The 19,183-nt window shown below is 38.1% G+C and overlaps 1 protein-coding gene across 1 annotated transcript in view; it reads right to left on the bottom strand.

The window, feature by feature from the left end:
• Positions 1 to 9,187: 9,187 nt before the first annotated feature.
• Positions 9,188 to 19,183, bottom strand: part of LOC103608506 (25-hydroxycholesterol 7-alpha-hydroxylase) — a 48,540-nt gene continuing 38,544 nt past the window's right edge. The window contains exon 7 of the mRNA XM_008592936.1: positions 9,188 to 13,998. Within this exon, the coding sequence (XP_008591158.1) occupies positions 13,711 to 13,998 (288 nt within the window). The 3' untranslated portion in view covers positions 9,188 to 13,710. The remainder of the gene's footprint in view (positions 13,999 to 19,183) is intronic.

Below are 19,183 nucleotides of genomic sequence, written 5' to 3' on the forward strand. Positions count from 1 at the left end.
CTCGGCCGCCTCCCTACCCAGCTCGGCGGCGGCGGCGGCGGCTGCCCTGCACCCAGCGCTCGGCGCCTACGAGCAGGCGGCCGGCTACCCCTTCAGCGCCGGCCTGCCCCCGGCCGCCTCCTGTCCGGAGAAGTGCGCCCTGTTCAACAGCGTCTCCTCCAGCCTCTGCAAACAGTGCACGGAGAAGCCTTAAACACACCCCCGGAAAACACAAGACCGACCCGAAAGCTAGAGGAAAGCGAAAAGCTGCTCCCCACCCCTTTATTTTGGTCTTCTCGTACTTGTGAAACACTTGCAAACAAAGCAGAGGCAAGAACTGAGGAGAAGTATCAGAGACAAACGGGACTTTTAGCCTTGACATCCCCAGAATCTCGGTCTTCGGGGTGGGGAGGGAGGGAGGTGGGAGGTGGAGCTGGGATGGAGTATGGATGTCTTTTTTTCTAGGAAAAGTGGCAACTTTGGTGGCAGCCTAGACCGCAAGGAAGCGGAGTCTTTCTTAAAGGTGAAAAATGAGTTGAGAAGTAGTGCTCGGTTATTGAGCGTGGAAAGTACTGATGGCAAAATACTAATCCTACTAATAATTGTGAATTTGGCCAGTGCTGAGGGTGAGAGGAGGAGTCCGGGTTGGGTGGCATGCGGGACGGAATATTCATTCAGACAAATCAGAAAGGGCACTTGAAAATAAATTTTGATTCTGAGCCAGGAGAAAAACTTGAAATGTAGACTTAAGGGGGGTGGGGGGACCCAGAGAGAAAGAGAGAGAGACATGTTGCTATGAAAGACTTGTATTTTTTATTGTCTCTGAACTTTAAACCTGTGAAGATGCTCAAAGTTTTGGCGAGAGTGATATAAAAAACTGACTGTGGCTGAAAGAATTGCATTTAAAAATATATATGTGCACCTTGTTACTTTCTACTCTGCAATGATGTATTAACAATTCATGCTATTTATTTGCTATTCTTCAACGACACTTTCACATCAACAGTATTTATCATGTGTTAAGGTCATGGGTCTCATGTGCAGATTTTTTTAATGCCTCTAAAATTCTGTTTTATAGATTAACTTATACTGTGTGCCAAGTGTTTAAAGGTTTATTTGCCAACAAGTATGAAGAGAAACATTGATGTATCTGAGCTGCTTAGTTTTATGAAAGATCACCTGGATATTTTCAGTTGCATCATCCCTGTATTTAAATTGAGCTTTAATAAATTGCTTCAGTCCAAAAATTACAGGAAAGGTGTATTCTTAATTGATGAATGAATTGATCTCTTTTTTGAAAGGGGACTCCTTTGCATTCCAAAAGGGAAAAACATCACAGCAATAGATCCTATAACCAAGAACATGCTAAGCAAATATTTTTCCAGGCTGTGCTGTGCATTTCAAAAAGGTCTAATTTTATTGCTTTTGATATATATGTACATATATAAGTTATTTTAACGGTGGAGAATTATTTAAGTTATAAGACTGGTTTGATTTGCCTATGGTGTGAAATTCTTTGTTATTTTTCTAAAAAAAAAAATTAAAAATAAATAAAACTAAGGAAGAGCAAGAAGCTATTTACCCAAAGTGAGCTTTCAGTTTTAGTTTGCATGGCTGTTTGCCTGCCTTTCCATCCTATGAAAATCAAGAAAACCTTTTCTAAAAATGAAATCCTGCTACTTTCTACTCCTTGCAGATAATACAAACTCAGTTTGTCAGGTTGGATGGTGAGTTGGGAGCTGTGATGGATCTGTTGGCGGGTTTTGGATGTGTAAAGAATGATATATATATTAAATAGGTCAATCAGACTATGACAGCTATGTATGACCATTTGTATGTGTATCTATGTCAGAAAGAATCTTTATTAAAATATTTTGATCAAACATTTTATTATGCTGTGCTTTGTGGAAGGAGCAGTCACCTCTCTTCTGTTACTCTTTGCTTGAAAGGTAACACAAAAGAAAGGAGTTTCAGAAAAGGTAGAATTAAAGTCTTGGCAGGAATGCACAATTAGGTGCAGCCCTAGTTCACTAGTTTACTTGTTGAAAGGACGATGGCTGGGCCTGGCTCTAGAAGGAGAGATGAACAGGCTTAGTGGTGAGACCCAGAAGAGGTCCACAGGTCCTGGCTACTGGCATGAATGTTGAAAGCCATACTTTCCCTAAAATTCTTTTCTCACTTGTATGACACTGTTAACCATGCCAGGGCCCATCAAAGAGGGTAAAGTTTCTTAAGCAGTTTTTAATCAAAATTTCTACCTCCAAATGCCTGAAGGCCAAGAAAAAAGAGATGGATTTGGATTCTCTGAGCACTGATTTTATTGTGGCTTTTCACCTTTTTGTGACAAAACAATCAACTAGGTTGAATTATATAAGCATAAACAATGTCCACAGAGATTTTCAGAACTTACCAGTGTTGCTTGTTTATGAGATTTTTAGTGACTATGTTTGGATTGGTTTGGGCATTGATTCTATTAAAGAATGACTGTATAGACTTGTATTTGGACCTTTATATTGCCCTTGTATATGGAAGGTGTGATTTTCACCATGTGGAGGTTGTGGAGATGGTGGTGGTAGTGGTGAAGTCATAGTATTTCCTCTATACCCAGTATGCTAAATGTGTGTTTGTCTATATAGCCCCAGCTCATAAAAATATCCCTAAATGCCATCAAACTTAGTGGGGGGTGTGGGAGGATATTTTCTGCTCAACTTGCCATCAAAAAAGATTAATCAGAACCTGTAACTTTTCAGAAAACATAACAGCAAAGGGCCTTGAAGCTGCAGCCCTCCCAGACTAGGAGTGGGGGTAGAGAGAGAGAAGAGACCAGGGCAGCCCCCAGGCGGAAGGAGACCCGTCTCTCAGCATTTACCAGACAAAGCCTGGGTGCGTCTAATTATGATTATTAAAACAATTTCCATGACGATGTCTAATATTATGTTAATTTGAAAACAACTGTGTATGAAAACTGTCGACTATAATACCTAAATTCATTTAATGAAACACATCGTTAAGGCAATTAAACCTCCTGGATGTGATTAAGAAACATAATTACGACACTGTTCTGCTCCATAATTGGGTGTCTTTAATCAAGGGGTAAAGTGATCAGCAACACAGCCATTAGTTTGTATTGTTCTGGCCCTGCTGTCCATCATTCTGATTAGGAATTAACCACAGCCACCACCAGTCAGATTCCTCCCCCCCCCTTTGCATATTAACATTGTAGGGGACACATTTGCTGCAAGATTTACTGCTTAATATTTCTCATTATTAAGAAGGCTTGCTTGAAATACTCCCTCTGCAACCTCTGTTCTATTCAACTATTATTAGAAATTGTACAGAATAACAAATCTTGAACTTCTGGGAAAAAATAAATGCTCAGCATCCTTTCCCTCTTTAATCACTCCAGTCTTAGAGCTGAAAGAGACTTGAAATGTGTGGGGGTGGGGATGAGAATGGGTGATCTTGAGAATAAATTGAAATGTCAGAGCAATTGGTACAATTATTTAAAGTATCAGGGTTAATAATTATTTTCATTTTGATAATTTCAGACAAAAAAAAAAAAAAAACCCTCTTTCCAAACCCAGAAGTTGGCCAGCCTTGGTTGGTTCTAAGAATAAATGAGGGACATCTGAAAGGAACAGGAGAGGAGTTTTGTGTGATTTACTTAGGGGGTCCTCCCTGACCTAACTCCAAACTTTCCAAAGTTTCTTCAGGAGAAGCTTTTAGAGAAGAAAACTGGTGGTTGGGGAGACAGTTCTTCCCCTGACAAATCCCTGGGGCCACTTTCCTTCTGAGGTTTGAGCCCTGAATTTCGACCTACTCTGGAGAGCTGGCCCACAGACCACTGAGCCCCAAAGGTCCGTCCAACATGGGGCACCCACGTCAGGACTGGGTGATGGCACCATCGGCATCAATGTGGCTTGCCCAAGTGCTCTTGGCCCAGAGCAGACGGCGTGGCCCGTTAAACTGTGGCATGTGCCAAGGTATCTGGGCACCACTCCGGCACCCACAGCGCCTCCCAGGTCTGATCCCGCTGCTCGTGTTCCTTGGGGAGCTGAGAATGGGTAGATGAGGCCAAGCAACGATCCACAATCCCACTTGGCTTTTAATTCCTACTTAGGTCCCATCGCCAGCTTGACACTTGGCACCAGCAGAAGCGTCTACAGGACCAGCAAATGATCTTCTTCAAAGAGTTCTCCAGTTACCCCTGCTTTTCTCTCCGTGGTGCCTGCGTGTGCGTGTGCGCGCGGTCTGCAGGGCGCTCTCCACTCTCCGCAGCTGTCCAGCGCCGCCAAGGCCCTCGGTTAACGCTTAATTTCTCCCTCCTGTCTCACCCACCACCCATCCTTACAGCAACAGTACACCTGGGAGGGCCGAGGCTCGCAGAATTCCCTCCTCCACACACTCTTGGCCTCGGACCCAGGAACCGAACCTTTCTACCTGTCCCCGACCCTGTGATGGCTCCAGTATGAGTGGCATTGACTTTTCCAATGTAATGACTTATGAAAGATATAATCATGTGTTAAATTGAATCCTCCGTTTAACTGTTAATGGTGTGCTCTGGGCACATTTACGTATTAGATGCTATGGTAACTAATTACCACTAGAAGAAAGGATAATACACTTCCCAGACTTTGAAAAATAGTGATGAGAGTTCACTTGCCCGCTCGCAGCACATTGTGGCGGCTCTTCCGGGCAGAGCGAGGGAGCCCGGGGAGCCCCGAAAGTGGCTCAGGGAACGCCCTCGCTCCTGGTCAGGCGAGGCGCCTTCGTCAAACCTTTCATGAAAATGTGATTCAGATGGTGAAGTGGCGGTGGGGGGAGAGTGTTGGGGTGGTCAACTACACAACGATGCCTCTAAGCAAAATTAAATTGCAAAACCTAAACACCAGAAACATAAATAAGTTTGCTTTTAATTAAAATGCAGGCCAGACTAAATTATCCACGTGCCAAGCAACTTTACATCAATTAACATTTTTTGTTGTGTGGATAAAATAAATGAGCCCGTCTCCTGCGCGTTCTGCATTGGCATTTATAACTCGAATGCCCCTAAATTTGCCAAGCCAATGGAATGCAAGTTGATTTAAACTCGGCCTTTTAAATCAAACGGTAGGCACAGCAGATAGGAGGGAAACAGGAGGGAGAACCAGGAGCCAGTAACTTGAGTTTGCGAGTAGAAACAACTGTCAGGGCGAGAGTCTTTCGCCCGGCCACAGCTCCCGCTCATCTCGTCGCCTGCTGTGTTTCCTAGAACCAAGGTTCTGTAGGCGAGGCGGGGTGACCGGGAGCCCGCTCCGCTCCAGGGCCTGGGCACGTGCCTGTGCTGGGGACCTGGGAGGGCGGGAGGACGGAGGAGGCGGCCTTCCAGCAGGTGCACCAGGCCCGGCTTGCAGACAAACCCAACGATGTCCCCAACGCTCGCTCCCACTGCGCTGTTCTGCTCGCGCTGCGCTCCGGGAGGGACTCGGGATCCGCAGCCGCAGAGCACACCCTCTCCCGGGGCGGTCCCTTGACCGTCCTTCCGGGCCCCTCTCGCGGGCGCAATTGCCATCGAACCTCCAAGTTCCTTGGGACAAAAAGAGAACTTCAGGGGCTTTGCGTCAAACTCTTTCGTGCGTGGCACTAGGAACGGGTTGTCCTCTGCACCCCCGCGGGCGTGTGAGTTCATGCGTAGCTGTCAGCCTTGTAAGGGGTACTCCGCAGCCGTGCCAGAAATTGGCGACAGCGCCACAGGTTTAACCCCCCAAAAGCTGCTCGCTTCCTCACACGGCAGCGAAACTCTGCTTGTCTTCCCTGAGATTTGATTTGGGTTAAATTCTACCAGTTTTTCTATATTACTCCTCTTAACACAATCCAGGAGACTTGTCTGGACTATTGAAAAACTATCAGGTACCGTGTGTGTGTGTGTGTGTGTGTGTGTGTGTGTGTGTGTGTGTGTGTGTGTGTGTGTGTGTGTGTGTGTGAGAGAGAGAGAGAGAGAGAGAGAGAGAGACTTTCCCTTCTCCAGTTCCCTCCCTCTAATTCAGGTAATATAGAAACACAAATTAAAGAACTCTGGAAGAGAAATGACTGGACAAGGAAGGATAGACTTTAATGGGAAAGAGGATTTTGCAGTTACCTGCTTTCCCCCACCCCCGTCCTTGCTACATATATGATGGACAAGCCTATCTTACAAGTCACCAGGATGCTTTGATGGAAAGTTAGTTTTAATTATGCACAATGTGATATCATTCTCCTTCTCAGCTTGGGAAAGAGTTAATTCTTTCCCAAAGACCATAGTTGCCCTTGTCTTCTCAACCTGATTCAGAGATGCAATAAAATATGTAGCAAATTTATGGTCTGTTTCAAGCATTTTATTGCTGTATTTTTAAATTCATATATGGACATATAAGAACTATGATCTGTGAATAATTTGAAATGCTATAGTAGAATGATACATTTTAGATAAAACATAACCATATCTTCATATAATTGTCTCAGATTAAAATAAAAAAGAAAAATAGATTTCTAATGTGGACCAAACTGAAAAACTAATGATAGCCATAAAGTGCTAACCAACCATAAATTAACATCTTCATCAAATGCTAAAATGGTATCAGTGGCTATATAAAGCAATTATTATTTCTCCTTATAAGTTTAAGAATAAAGTTCAGGGATATTTAAAGGATCCATTATTTACAAATGTTTCTCAGTCTTAAAGATTTCATTTTTTATTAGGAGGATGGTTGCAACTCAAATCTGCTATGCTAATAGGGGTGTTTAGAGATGAGAATTTAGATTTAAACATAAAAATGCTTCATGGCCTAACCTCATTTTATACACTTATAGTGCTCTGGTATTTACTGAAGAACTTGGTGCAAGGATTTTTTCTATTAAATATCCTTATCTACTTTTTGAAAAAAGACAAAAACATCTTATTGTGAGAGACACTCAGATTATATACCTAACTCGTTAAAACATTAAATAATGCATTGTTTATTCAAGTAAGTACAACTACACTTATTATATACAGTTTCTCTCTACAGTACTATGATCAGAAGGCAGATGTCAGGCTGAGTCCCTGCCCTCCCTCTGAGGCTTTCATGAAAGGAAATAGTTTTCCTAAGTAGCCTCCACAGAAATATGAAGAACCACGAAGGAGGAAAGAACATCTATCCATTAAATGCCTGACATATCAGGCATTTGCAGGGGCAGTTAATACCTAGGTCTAAATAACCTTTTGGAGAAGTATCAGGCATACATTTCTTTTAAGTGTAGATTTCTCAAGAGTAAAATTAAGTAAAATCTGTAATTACTGAAGGAGTTCTTTTAAAAATTTAGAAAATTATTTTTTTATAAAACAAAGCAATTATTTGGACTCTGGACGATCTGGGTAGCAAAAGAACTCAAGGGATTTCTGCTACTTAGTTGTTATTTACAGTACATTGTGCCATAGAGTGTTTGCTGTGAATTATCATCCCCAAAGGTCAAGGATTAACTAATCTTCAACTGGTTAAGTCCTAGGACCACTCCATAGTTGGTTTGTAAGCATTGTTTAATCTGAGTAGTTCCTTCTTGAAGAATGAAAACTATTTCTGTAAACTTTCTGTAGAATAAAATGAGTTTGAAATAAAAAGTTTAAAAAAACCAGTATTCAACTGTACAACATGGAGGAAGTACTACTACATGTACAGATTTAGCTTAATATAAAATTCAAAAGTGATTTCAAATGCTTTAAAAAATACACCATTACACTTAAAGTAAAAAACAAAGGCATGTATGAAACTTTAAAGATACACGTTAGTTCCAAGAATTATGGAATTGAGGTACATTTCATTTAAACACTAATTTGAAAATAAAAAATGAAGACATTTATTAAAAAGTTTGGGTTGTGTCAGGTAATAATGACATATATTTTATGTTAACTACAATGGCTAGTTTTTATAAATAAAAGCTACGTAAAGTAAATGTTCTCTTGCAAGCAAATAAAAATCTTTAACTAATACATGCTTCATATTTATAAATGTTTAAGTTTGACTCAACCATGAATCATTAGATAGTAATACCTTTACTTACTATTTCTATTCCTCTAGTTTCTCCTATAAGCACAAATTGCTCTAAGGGAAATAAAATGCTTCATGATTCTATCTCCAAACATTTACTTTCTGTGTAGTCTGAAATATATCATGTCTCTTCTTATAAAAGCCAAGACATTTAGAACTTGAGAACATAACTATATTTTAAATAATTAACAATAAATAATACCAAACACTTTTAAAAAAATCCAGCATAACCTTTGAGTATTTTTTTATTGAGCTCTATTCTAAATAGAAAATGCACATTATTACTCACATGATGATGGCTAATTCCAGAAAGTTCTACAAAATTTTATTTACTCAATAAGTGCTTTCATAGAATGAGACTGAAAGCAAAGATAATTATTTCACAGATTCCCATTTAATGACATAATTTACCCTAGTTGGTAAAAAAAACAATACTGAACTGACTAGTTCAAATGGACAGGACCACCTTCTAACAGAGGTTAGGAGCACCTTCTAATAGACCAATAGACTTCTAACAGAGTCTAAGGCAAGTTCCTGTAAAACATGAATAACTCACACGAGTGTTTCTTAGAAAAGCCAAGTGTCCCAGTGAAATACTGTATGTGCAGCCACTGAAGGAGCCACATTTCATTTCATCAGCAGCATTCTGTATTACATGCTTTATTTACAGTTTGTATTTCAATTTATGAATAAATAGAACACTGTCTAAATATTACTCAACTTTATTCATTATTTGTGGTAAAGTGAGGAGATCTGCAGAAGACAAAGACCACATCTAATGAGATCTCTCTCCCATTTCTTGTTCTTATACATCTCTCCACAGAATAGTAGTAATTTTTAAGAATTGTATCCTAGTAAGGTTAGCCTGCTTAAAATAAATATTAAAGAACTCAGTGATATTTCTTGGATCTGTTTTTATTTTTCCACACAAATAACTATATTAAAATATATTGAAAAATACTTTGAATATAACAATTTATGCACTTTTAGGGAGAGCATCAGAAAATAAGAATATATGTATATGCGGGAGGGTGGGTAGAGAGAGAGAAGGATGTAAGAGAATTCAGACAGCAAAATTGTTTTCCAAATAATTTGCTTTTTGGAATCAAATCTTCTGTCACCCAACGTGTTCCGAGCAAGGAAATAAGGAGACATAATCACTCATCTGTGCTTTAAAAGTTCATTTATTGCAGTTTTGTTGTAAATAAAAGAACACTAAATATTAGATTTGCGAAATATTTGCATTTTTATCTAACATCTTTTTAAAACTTGCTTCCTCAAAAATCCACATATATGCCATTTTAAAATCAAAAGATAATATGGAAAAAATAATTCCAGACAACATTTATAACATACAGCACTTTTCTCTCTACCAAATATTTTAAAACATAAGTATTGGCAAATTATCACCCACTTAAAATTGTGCAGTTGAATTTTTTATAAATTAAGTTTATTTTACTCTAGAAAGCACTATCACCAAAATAAACATTTAAGCTAAAAAGTTCAAACATCAATGACTACTGATTTACATTAACACTGAAGTAGAATAAGTAGTAATTGCTTTAGATAAATGCAAGAGAGTTTTATGTGATCGCTCATTATAATTTAAAATAATGCTACAGGGAATGTAATCTTGGCTTGCTAACTTTTTCTTAATTGAGTATGTGAATATGAATACCTAATAATGCAGTGCAAGTAAATAATAGTTTGCAATATTGGTGAATTTAATAGGTTAAAAAAGTACACATTGTAGTGGCATGTAACTCTTGTTTACACAATTATTGCCATTCTTTTGTACTAAGATCAAAACTTAGATGAATTTTGTGCTTTGGTCTTTGAAGCATTTTAAGATTCCACTCTTAATCTAGAAAATGCTTACAGAAAATATTAGCCATATTATTTTTTATGATAAAATAAGCACAAGTAACCGTGTAGATTTTGAGTATGGAAGTTCCTTTGCTTTAGATTTGTGATCCAAAACTTAATGATAAACGGAAATGAGATAATGAAGTGTGCCAGGGAAACCAAAACATGGCAGATAAAAGTTCCCATATAGGTTGCATATCAGAATGCCTTGTTTAGTGATAAATAGCTTTTTTCTTAATTCCTTTAGGGCTTTAGTTTCTGCTAATTGAATGCTTCATTACTGTGGGTTGTTGATGTAAAACAGTATATTGAGTATAAATTATTTATTTCCTTTAATTTGAAATTTAGGTGAATCTGTAAAAGTTAAAAGATGGGTTTTCACAATATACAACACAGTTTTGAAAAACTTCTGGAGCCTCAGTAACTGCATTTTGTTTTGGTTATTTTTATCATATTATCACAATACCTGTTGTACATGTTTTTATTGTGCATAAGTATAGACAGTGATTTCTCATTATGAAATGCTGCTTTGGAATGATTGATGGAAGGCTAGTTAGTACTAGTGATAAATCAGAATTTTAGAATAGTTTTAAAGAGATGAACTTATTACTTGCAACTACATTTATAATAAATTAGTTGTGTGTGTGTGTGTGTTGTTTTCTCAAATAAATTGTGTTCTTAAAGGGGAAGGGTGACCTAGTGCATCACATTGTATCAAGAATATAGGAAGTGCTCAATAAATGTTTGGTTGAATAATGAATAATGACTTAACTAATGACTATAAAAAGTTATTCCCCTTAACAAATATATAAGAACGATTTTTTAAAGGCACAGCATTGTTCAAATATCTCTGTTACCCTTTGCATTTGTATACCGCATTATACTTTTCAAAATAAGTTCATACATTACTGTGTTTAATCCTTGTAATGAGCCCTGATGTCAAAAAGGCCATATTATTTTTATTTTGCAAATGAAGACACTAAAGCATTGAAAGGCAAAGTGACTCATTGATGATAAATAACCAATTCTGTCACACCTAGAATCCATGTCTTTTAACTTATTAATCCGTGACATTTTTTTTCTGTTCATAAACACTCTTTAGTTACTAGATTTAAATCTGTCATAAGACTCTCTTGTTTTGTTTTAGTTCTACTGCCCATTCCTTTTATATAATCATTTCTCAACCATTTTACTTATTCTTGCTTTCTATTGTAAGTTCCTGTACACACTTCTAATGCATAAAGCCAAGAACTTGTAGAGCCAACATATTTGGTAGGTGAACTGGAAAGAAACTTTGCTTCACAGAGCAAGACTGTAGGTATACTTGCCGGTCTGAACCTTGGCTTTGGGTGAATCAAACGAACAAACAAAAACCCCAGAAAACCTCTCCTGTCTATTCATAGGATTCCATTCTACCTGATTTAGGAACAGAACCCACAATACCTATGTAGCGTCCCCTCCCTCCTCTCTAATATTCAAGCAGAAAATTTAAAGTGATCTGAATTTAATAGTAGCATCAGTAGTCAGACAAAAGCAAACACAAATTCTCTCTGGGGGAAAGAACTTTAAACCCAGGTCTAAAACATTTTCCAGAGATAAAATTCCAAGGAACATGATTTCAGTGAACAAGCCATTCCAGGCAAAAGTTAAAGGCAAAATAAACTACAAAATCAGACCCACAAAACACCAGTGATTTGGGAATATTAGATAGAAAATATAAAATATGTTTGCTTAATACAGTTAAAGAAATGAAAGAGGATATCAAGGGTATGATGAAGAAACAGCATATTATCAAAAATGACCAGGGAAACTGAGAAATGTAACCACTGAACTCAGCAAACTCAGTGGAATGGAAAAACCTGAATGAAGGCTGACAGGCTGGAGGCTAGCACCCTGATTCAAAATCAATCATGAAGACCCCACAGAAGGGAGAGAGTAGTCTGATCTGAGGGTGGAACATAACAAATTTAGAACATCTTAGGGAGAATGAAAGTTAAAATAAAAATAATGGAAGAAACAAATGCAATAGATGAGTTAAAGAATAGATAAGATAAACTGCATGAAGAAGAAACTGAAAAGACATCTAAAGAAATTACCTGGAATGTAAGTTGGAAACAGAAAAATATGGGGAGAAAAGGTCAAACAGCATGGAGTGCAGAGTGAGAAGATCTAACACAGAGTCTGAGAGAGGTAACACTCAAAGAGAGAATGACTAAGAATATTCCATTGATGAAAGACACCCATTCTCAGACTCATGAAGCAGCTTGACAGGCAAGATGATAAACAGAAACTAAGAACATCAAAGACAAAGAGAACGTGTTAACGTAGCCAGAGAGAAGAGGCAGACTACCTGCTGAGTAATCAAATTGACTAATGGCAAACCTCTGAATAACAAGGATGGCAGCATTAATAACACATGATATCTTCAAAGTGGTGTGAGGAAATTACTGCCAACCTAGCCTTGTGCTCCAGCAAAACCATCCTTCAAGAATGAGGGCAAAAATAAAGACATCCTCAATCAAGCAAAATCAGAAATTACACCAGCAGACCTTCGCTAAAGGAACATTCGGAGCATGTACTTCAGGAAGGAGAAAATAAATGCTAGAATATCTTATTTACTTATTGGGTATCATAAGTACTTTATAATGTTAGTTTGAAAATCAATTAAAAACACCATAGCAAATTTCTGGAATATTAGAAGTTCCAATTAATGCAACATGAATTAACTGGGCTTTATTGCCTGCCTTGCCTCTTTGTAAATTGCATCATGATTTAAGTCATATGCCAGTCAAGGGGTAATCTGATATAAGAAGGCTTTGAATCACTGACACAATGCTGCACTGTGTCTGTCATATAAAATTATACTGCATCATATAATGTTGTAATTCAAAATAACAGAAATAAACTCCAAGTCCAAAAGGTGAACTGTCAAGAACAAATACTGCTATATAGCTTCTCTGTTTATATAAGTGGAAGCATTCAGGAAAGGGTTAACTGCAACAGTGGCTCTTATAGCTTACAGTAAAGCCACACACTACAATTGATGCTGTAATGATTTCAACATTGTCTCCTATCATAAACCTAATACTAATGTCTAGGGCAATTGCTGAATATATAATAGGTTTTGTGTTTTCTTATGTATTATACCTTATCAGTATCTAACTTGAATATGAGAGGTCTTATGTAATACAAGAAATTTTGTTCCATTGAGCCATAGTATACAAAGTAATAAAGATCATTTATGGATGATTAAATATTGAAGTGAAGTTGAAGCATTTAATCTACTGCAAAACTCATTTAATGCAAACGTACACTGGCAATATAGATATTATTGATATTACACTTGAAGGGAACATTTTCAGCCAGTGTAGCTCATGGAAATTTAATTTTCCTCTCATTTGAGAATTTGAAATTTGTTAGATGGTGTCCATTGCCAGCACAATTTTTCAGTAGTACATACAGTGTGTTCTTCACATTAGAGAAGAATTTGAGTTACTTAAAAAAAATCCCACAGTGCCAAGTATTGCTGTAAAGGTACGTTTACTATAACAAGTGAAAATTGCAATGGTAGAAAGTAAAATAAGCTATTTTGAGCTTATCAATAAGTTGAATTTGATGTCCATTTCCATGCTATCATTCTGTTTTATTTTATGATAGGGTCTGTGACCGAGTCCAAAATGAACTGATCTCAGATCAAATAGAAATCGGCACTTTTTAAACAAACAAACAAAGCAATTACATTCACAGAAATTAAAAACAAATAGTTGTGCTTATGACATTTAGGTTAGTTTTGATAGATTTCTTTTCTTTCCTTTTAACTTCTCTAAGATTTTATCTTGTACCTAAATAAAACATCAGAATCTGGATACTGAATACCAAACAGTAAGCGGCTGTAGTTTAGTGCTATAGGCTTATTGTCAACTATTTCTAAATCAAAACATGTTAAAAGTACAATCAACAATTGTTTTATTTCAGTAACTGCAAAAAATCGGCCCGGACATTTGCTGGCTCCAAATCCAAATGGCATGAGGTAAAACTTCAGCTTTTTCTCTCCTTTGAAAAAGGTGGTTTTCTTCTTACCATCTTCTGTAAAGCGATCGTATCTAAACTCCTGTAAGGAATAGACAATGTTAAAATCAATATTTTACATGAAATAGTCTGAATTCACGTCCACAAAATTGCTAGCTCTCCATGCCTGTCTTAAAAGGCTCCTATTGGGCCGAGCCCGTGGCACACTGGGGGGAGTGTGGCGCTGGGAGCGCAGCAGCGCTCCCGCCGCGGGTTCAGATCCTATATAGGGATGACCAGTGCGCTCACAGCGGGTCTCAAAAAAAAAAAAAAAAGGCTCCTATTAACCTGACAAACACCAGAAAGTAAAACTTGACTAAGTGTAAACCATGTATGAAATTTCAAAAAACTTAGCTGCCACTAGGAAATTACCTGTCCCATACCAAAGTGAAACTCAAACACCTATATGACTTTTCTTCCCTATTCATATTTCTCTCCTATGCTGAGCTTCCTGAGTATAGAGGCTGCATTTCTATTTTTGCCACCTAAGGTGGGTCTTGACTTACAGGCATTCCTGGGACATATACTAATGCTGGGCAGAAGGGGAGGGCTCTTGTGAGGCCACCCATTGTTACCATGAATAATGAATCTTACTAGCCACAGGAGTTGAAAACTGTGGATCCCTAATTTGATTTTCTCTTATCCCTTCCCAACCAATTACTGATGGATGACAACGATGAGTTTAGGATTCAGTGCTTATGTTTGGATTAAATAGACATAAATATGAAATATAGGTATTTGACAGAGAAGAAAGTAGATATAAATAAGATTCAGCTAAAACACTAGAGAGGAACTAAGCCACAATATCAGTCTTGCTTGTTTTTTGATGTTGTAGTAAATTTTTCCTATAAAGTTTCTAGTAGATTAAACTCTCTTTGGATTAACTCTAGGGTGGCACGTGTTCCTGACATGTTGTCAATATAATAATAATTATTATATATTAATAACATATGCTATATTAGAATAACATTATTAATAATATGTTATTAATGTAACAATATTAATTAATAATGTGATGATGTAATATTACTTGTTACAAAAATTATGGGACTGGTTTATGTAGGGTATTTGGCCTACCGTCTTAATTCTGCTTTCCTGCCAAAGGGTTATGATTCAACTCTCACTTGAGATTCTTAGAGGGGACTGAGTGAGCAAATGGTAAATCAGTCCATGGTGAATCAAACCATTGATTAAATTGATGCTCTCAGCTTGCATGAAAAAAATCACATATTTCCTGTAGTTGGTGCTCATTAGCATTAGACCTGCTCAGTGCACATCCCTGATATGAACTACATGAAAACTAGATGCAAAGAACTAGGTCAGATCCAAAGCATTTCAGGTTATGGTGAAAATCCTACAACGTATGGGTAGATTCTGAGTCTATCACAAATGATTTAATTTTCTGACTCAATGCCAGTGTTTTTAATGTCAGTGAATCATTTCCTTTAAAAGTATTAGGTTTATCCTTATTTACCTAGAATACTTATTTTGATAAGTATTTGAGATTAGAAAATTTGGGGGTAGTTTCTCTTCCCCTCCAATTTGCAAGTTGATGCAATGATAATGGCAAAATTAGTCTGCATTTTTATAATGGCTTAATTCCTGACAACTAATACTTTGAGCCCTTTAGAACACAGTGTATTTGGGCCGGCCCGGTGGTGCACTGCTACAGTGCGCCGCTTGGGAGCGCGGCGGCGCTCCTGCTGAGGGTTCGGATCCCACATACAGACTGGCCGCTGACTGGCTGAGCGAGGTGCGGGCGCGACACCGAGGGTTGCGATCCCGTTGCCGGTCCCGGTCCGGTGCGGGCACGACACTGAGGGTTGCGATCCGTTGCTGGTCACAAAAAAGACAAAAAGGAAAAAAAAAAAAGAACACAGTGTATTTTATCACAGTTCTGGGATGTATCCAAATAGGATCTAACCAGTGATAAACTAAAACTGTTCATCCCTGTACTAATCTATCTGTTTATTTCTGTATTAATGAACAGGGACACCCTTTGCTGACATACACTTTAGTGGAGATAGAGTGACTATTGGAACTCTCCCTGGTAACCTTCTTTCATTACTGGGGCCCAGGCCTGCTTGCCTGAGCTAAGTTCTGCTGCTCTTTCTCACTGACCATTCTGAGGAGACCAGCCCCCTCTCCAAGAGTTCCCTGCCTACGCCAAATCAGTGTACATGAGCTTTGCTGTGAAGTGATTTGTTAGAAAAGTTCTCGCTGTAGCTCCACTGTTTAAGTCAGAAAATGCAAAATGAAAACTTAGCTTGGGTTATGACTTTATAGTGTCCTGATATAAATATGCCAGAAACCATCATGGCTTTCACATTCTTCTTTGTGAAAATGAATGTGCTGCCCTCTGAGAGGTCACGGCAGTAAACATGTATGCAGGGGTGCTCCCCACCCCCGTGACCTTCAGTTAGTGTGAAAGTCCTTCAAACTTGTATTTAATCAGTAATGTCACTCCAATTTCCTCAAAATAAACATCTTAGAAATTACTATTTAGTTGTTTATTTTAGGAAACTGAAAGGGAAATGGCCAATGACTTTTGCTCTGTGACCACCACCAAACTCAAAAGGCACAGGTGCATAAGTATATTCTTGAATTAAAATTTATTTTCAGTTTGTTCCATTGCTCAGGCACAGAGAATCCGAGAAGGAACCTCTGTTAGGAAGGGCTTGTAACAGCTGCTAGGGATAGAGTTTGTTTTTAGCCAGAAAAAGAGGGGGTATAATAATCTCACCCCTGAGATTTTGGTATCACAGTGATCTAGAAGAAAGGATCAGGAAGCTCAAGATGTATCCGTTTATTTAGAAAAACTTAAATCAGGATTGATCAAGCTGACTTAAATTTTTTGCAGGGACAAGATTAAACTTGGTGCTTCACAATTGAAGAGGGTCAGTGAAATGGATGAGAGTAGAGAAATCATAAGAGAAGGTGTCAGACACTGAAATTCCCCACTGTTCCTCTACTGATTGTTGTAGTTGACCCCTTAACATCATTCTTCTGCGTGAGGTTTGTCTAGGCACCAATCCTGGTAATCACATTGCTCTGGCCTCTGACTAGTTTGGAATAGAGTGTGTGTAGCAATCTGGCCAGTACTACAAGGGAAAAGTCTGTGGTGACATCTAGGAGAAGTTCCCTTCTTGTGAAGAAAACAACAACAACAACAAAAATGGTTCATTTCCCTTCCTCCTCTGGACCTCATCACATGTGAATATGATGTGTGGACCTGCTGCATCTCTCCTGCCCACCAGGACGGAGACGGAGCGAACCCACAGGAGAGGGCAGAGCCAAGAAATCCCAGGGAATTACAGCTGACACACTGTCTTATTTATCCCTGTATTTTTAAAACCTCCAACACAATGCTATTCCCATAGTAGAGGTTCCATATATGTTTGTTGAATTAATGAATAAATACATGAGAATAAAGTATATTTTAAAAGCAATCTTCAAGCTTCTGAAGAAAACACAGATATTGAATGAGTAAATAAACATGTAGAGAATAATGAGTAGATGAACATTCAGTGTTTACAAATAGTAGAAAATGGTATAATATTGAAGTACTAGAAATCAGGATTGGATAGAAGACACGATTTTCTGGATAGAGAAAAATTTTGGTATATGTGACAAAGGAAGATTGCATAACACCCTAATCTTTCTCTAAATACTATGTTTAGTTCAGTTCAACAGATTTTTTTTTAGCACATTCTGTATGCAAAGCATTGAAATTACAAAAACATAAAATATGGTCTTGCTGAGGTAGGTGACACACGATATGATCATGTCTTCTATCCACTCAATTCATAATTCGGGGTATAGAAATCTAAATTAAACAAAAGATATGACTTCCTAGTAAAAAGCAAAACCTGTCAATGTTTTGAATGGATGACTAAGGGGACGACTGTTGTCCCTGGTTTACAGCCCTGCTGGGGGCGAGACAACAGAGCACAGAAGTCCCTTTTTCTTTCCATGACTTGAGTTCAAATCGGGGTGTGCTGCAGCCAGCTTGTACCATTTTGTGAGAGTGTGCACATCTCTTCCTGACTTAGTGTTTAGGGTCTTCATTCTGGTAACTTGATATTGACTGAGGTGGGAGTATTTACACCACAAAAATTGTCAAATGCTACAAATCAGGGCTTTTTGGAGTTCTGGTTTACCAGCACACTGCTATTCCCTATATGGTAGGTATGAAGTGCCAATTTACTGATGTGGCAGAACCCCTTTCAAAATGAAGCCTCTGGCTATGAGAAAATAGTCACATGACAAAGCTGAGTCCCTATTCTGTAAGCAATTAAATGTGGGGACCTGTTTTATTTCTGTGTCACCCTATCAAAGTGCTTTTTGGATAGTAGATGCTCAGGATATGCTTGTTTCCCTGAAGTCTACCGATGCCACAATCTCTACTCCAGTTTGCGATACAGACAAAAAATTATTTGGAGTATTTCCTCATTTGTCATGACTAGTATAATCTAAGAAGAATGACAATAATAAAAATAATATTAATACTACAATTTGTATAATGATTGAGAATCTTTTCAAGGGCTTTCAAATTCATTTATCATTTTATTATCTCTACAATTCTGAGAAGTAGAAAGGGCAGAACTGCATGAGGTTAAATAAGACTTTCCAAATTCAGAGCTTTTGGAGGATACTCCAAAGGTTTTAGAATTATGTTGTTTCACTGCATTTCTTTACCTTAGGAAGCTACATGTTTCTGGTAGTATGTTGCCACCCTAAATGTTTTCTGTCTCTTCCTAGCCCAAGTATCATCAGGCCTACCATTATCCCTTTGCATTTTTGAACCTAGAAAAACCAACTAACAGATTTAGTCGTCTCCATAGCTCCAGTTCTGCATACTGCATTTTGGCAGAAAAGAAATCATCGCCATTTATTACTGATTATTTGAAAGCCAGTTGTGCGAATTCTGGCTGATAATGGATATAAATTTGGGGAAACCCTCAGAAAATTTTAAAAAGCAATTCACTCCTGGTGGATTATCCAGACTTTGTTAGATAGCATTTATAGCTATAAAAAAAAGAGGAAGAAAGAATCAAGATCGGACGTTTCCTTTGTGCTGTCTCATCGTTGTAAATTTCCCTTGATAATTTGTATTACCACACAGACAAGAGCCACCTGAGTGGGTAATGTTACAGTAACCTAAGAACCGATATTGAGAGTAAGAGTAATTTTTAACACAGAGGCTAAAGGATGGGAGTCACCGGCCC

This window comes from Galeopterus variegatus, unplaced genomic scaffold (genome assembly GCF_000696425.1).
Source record: "Galeopterus variegatus unplaced genomic scaffold, G_variegatus-3.0.2 Scaffold8497, whole genome shotgun sequence".
In the NCBI taxonomy this organism is placed as follows: domain Eukaryota; kingdom Metazoa; phylum Chordata; class Mammalia; order Dermoptera; family Cynocephalidae; genus Galeopterus; species Galeopterus variegatus.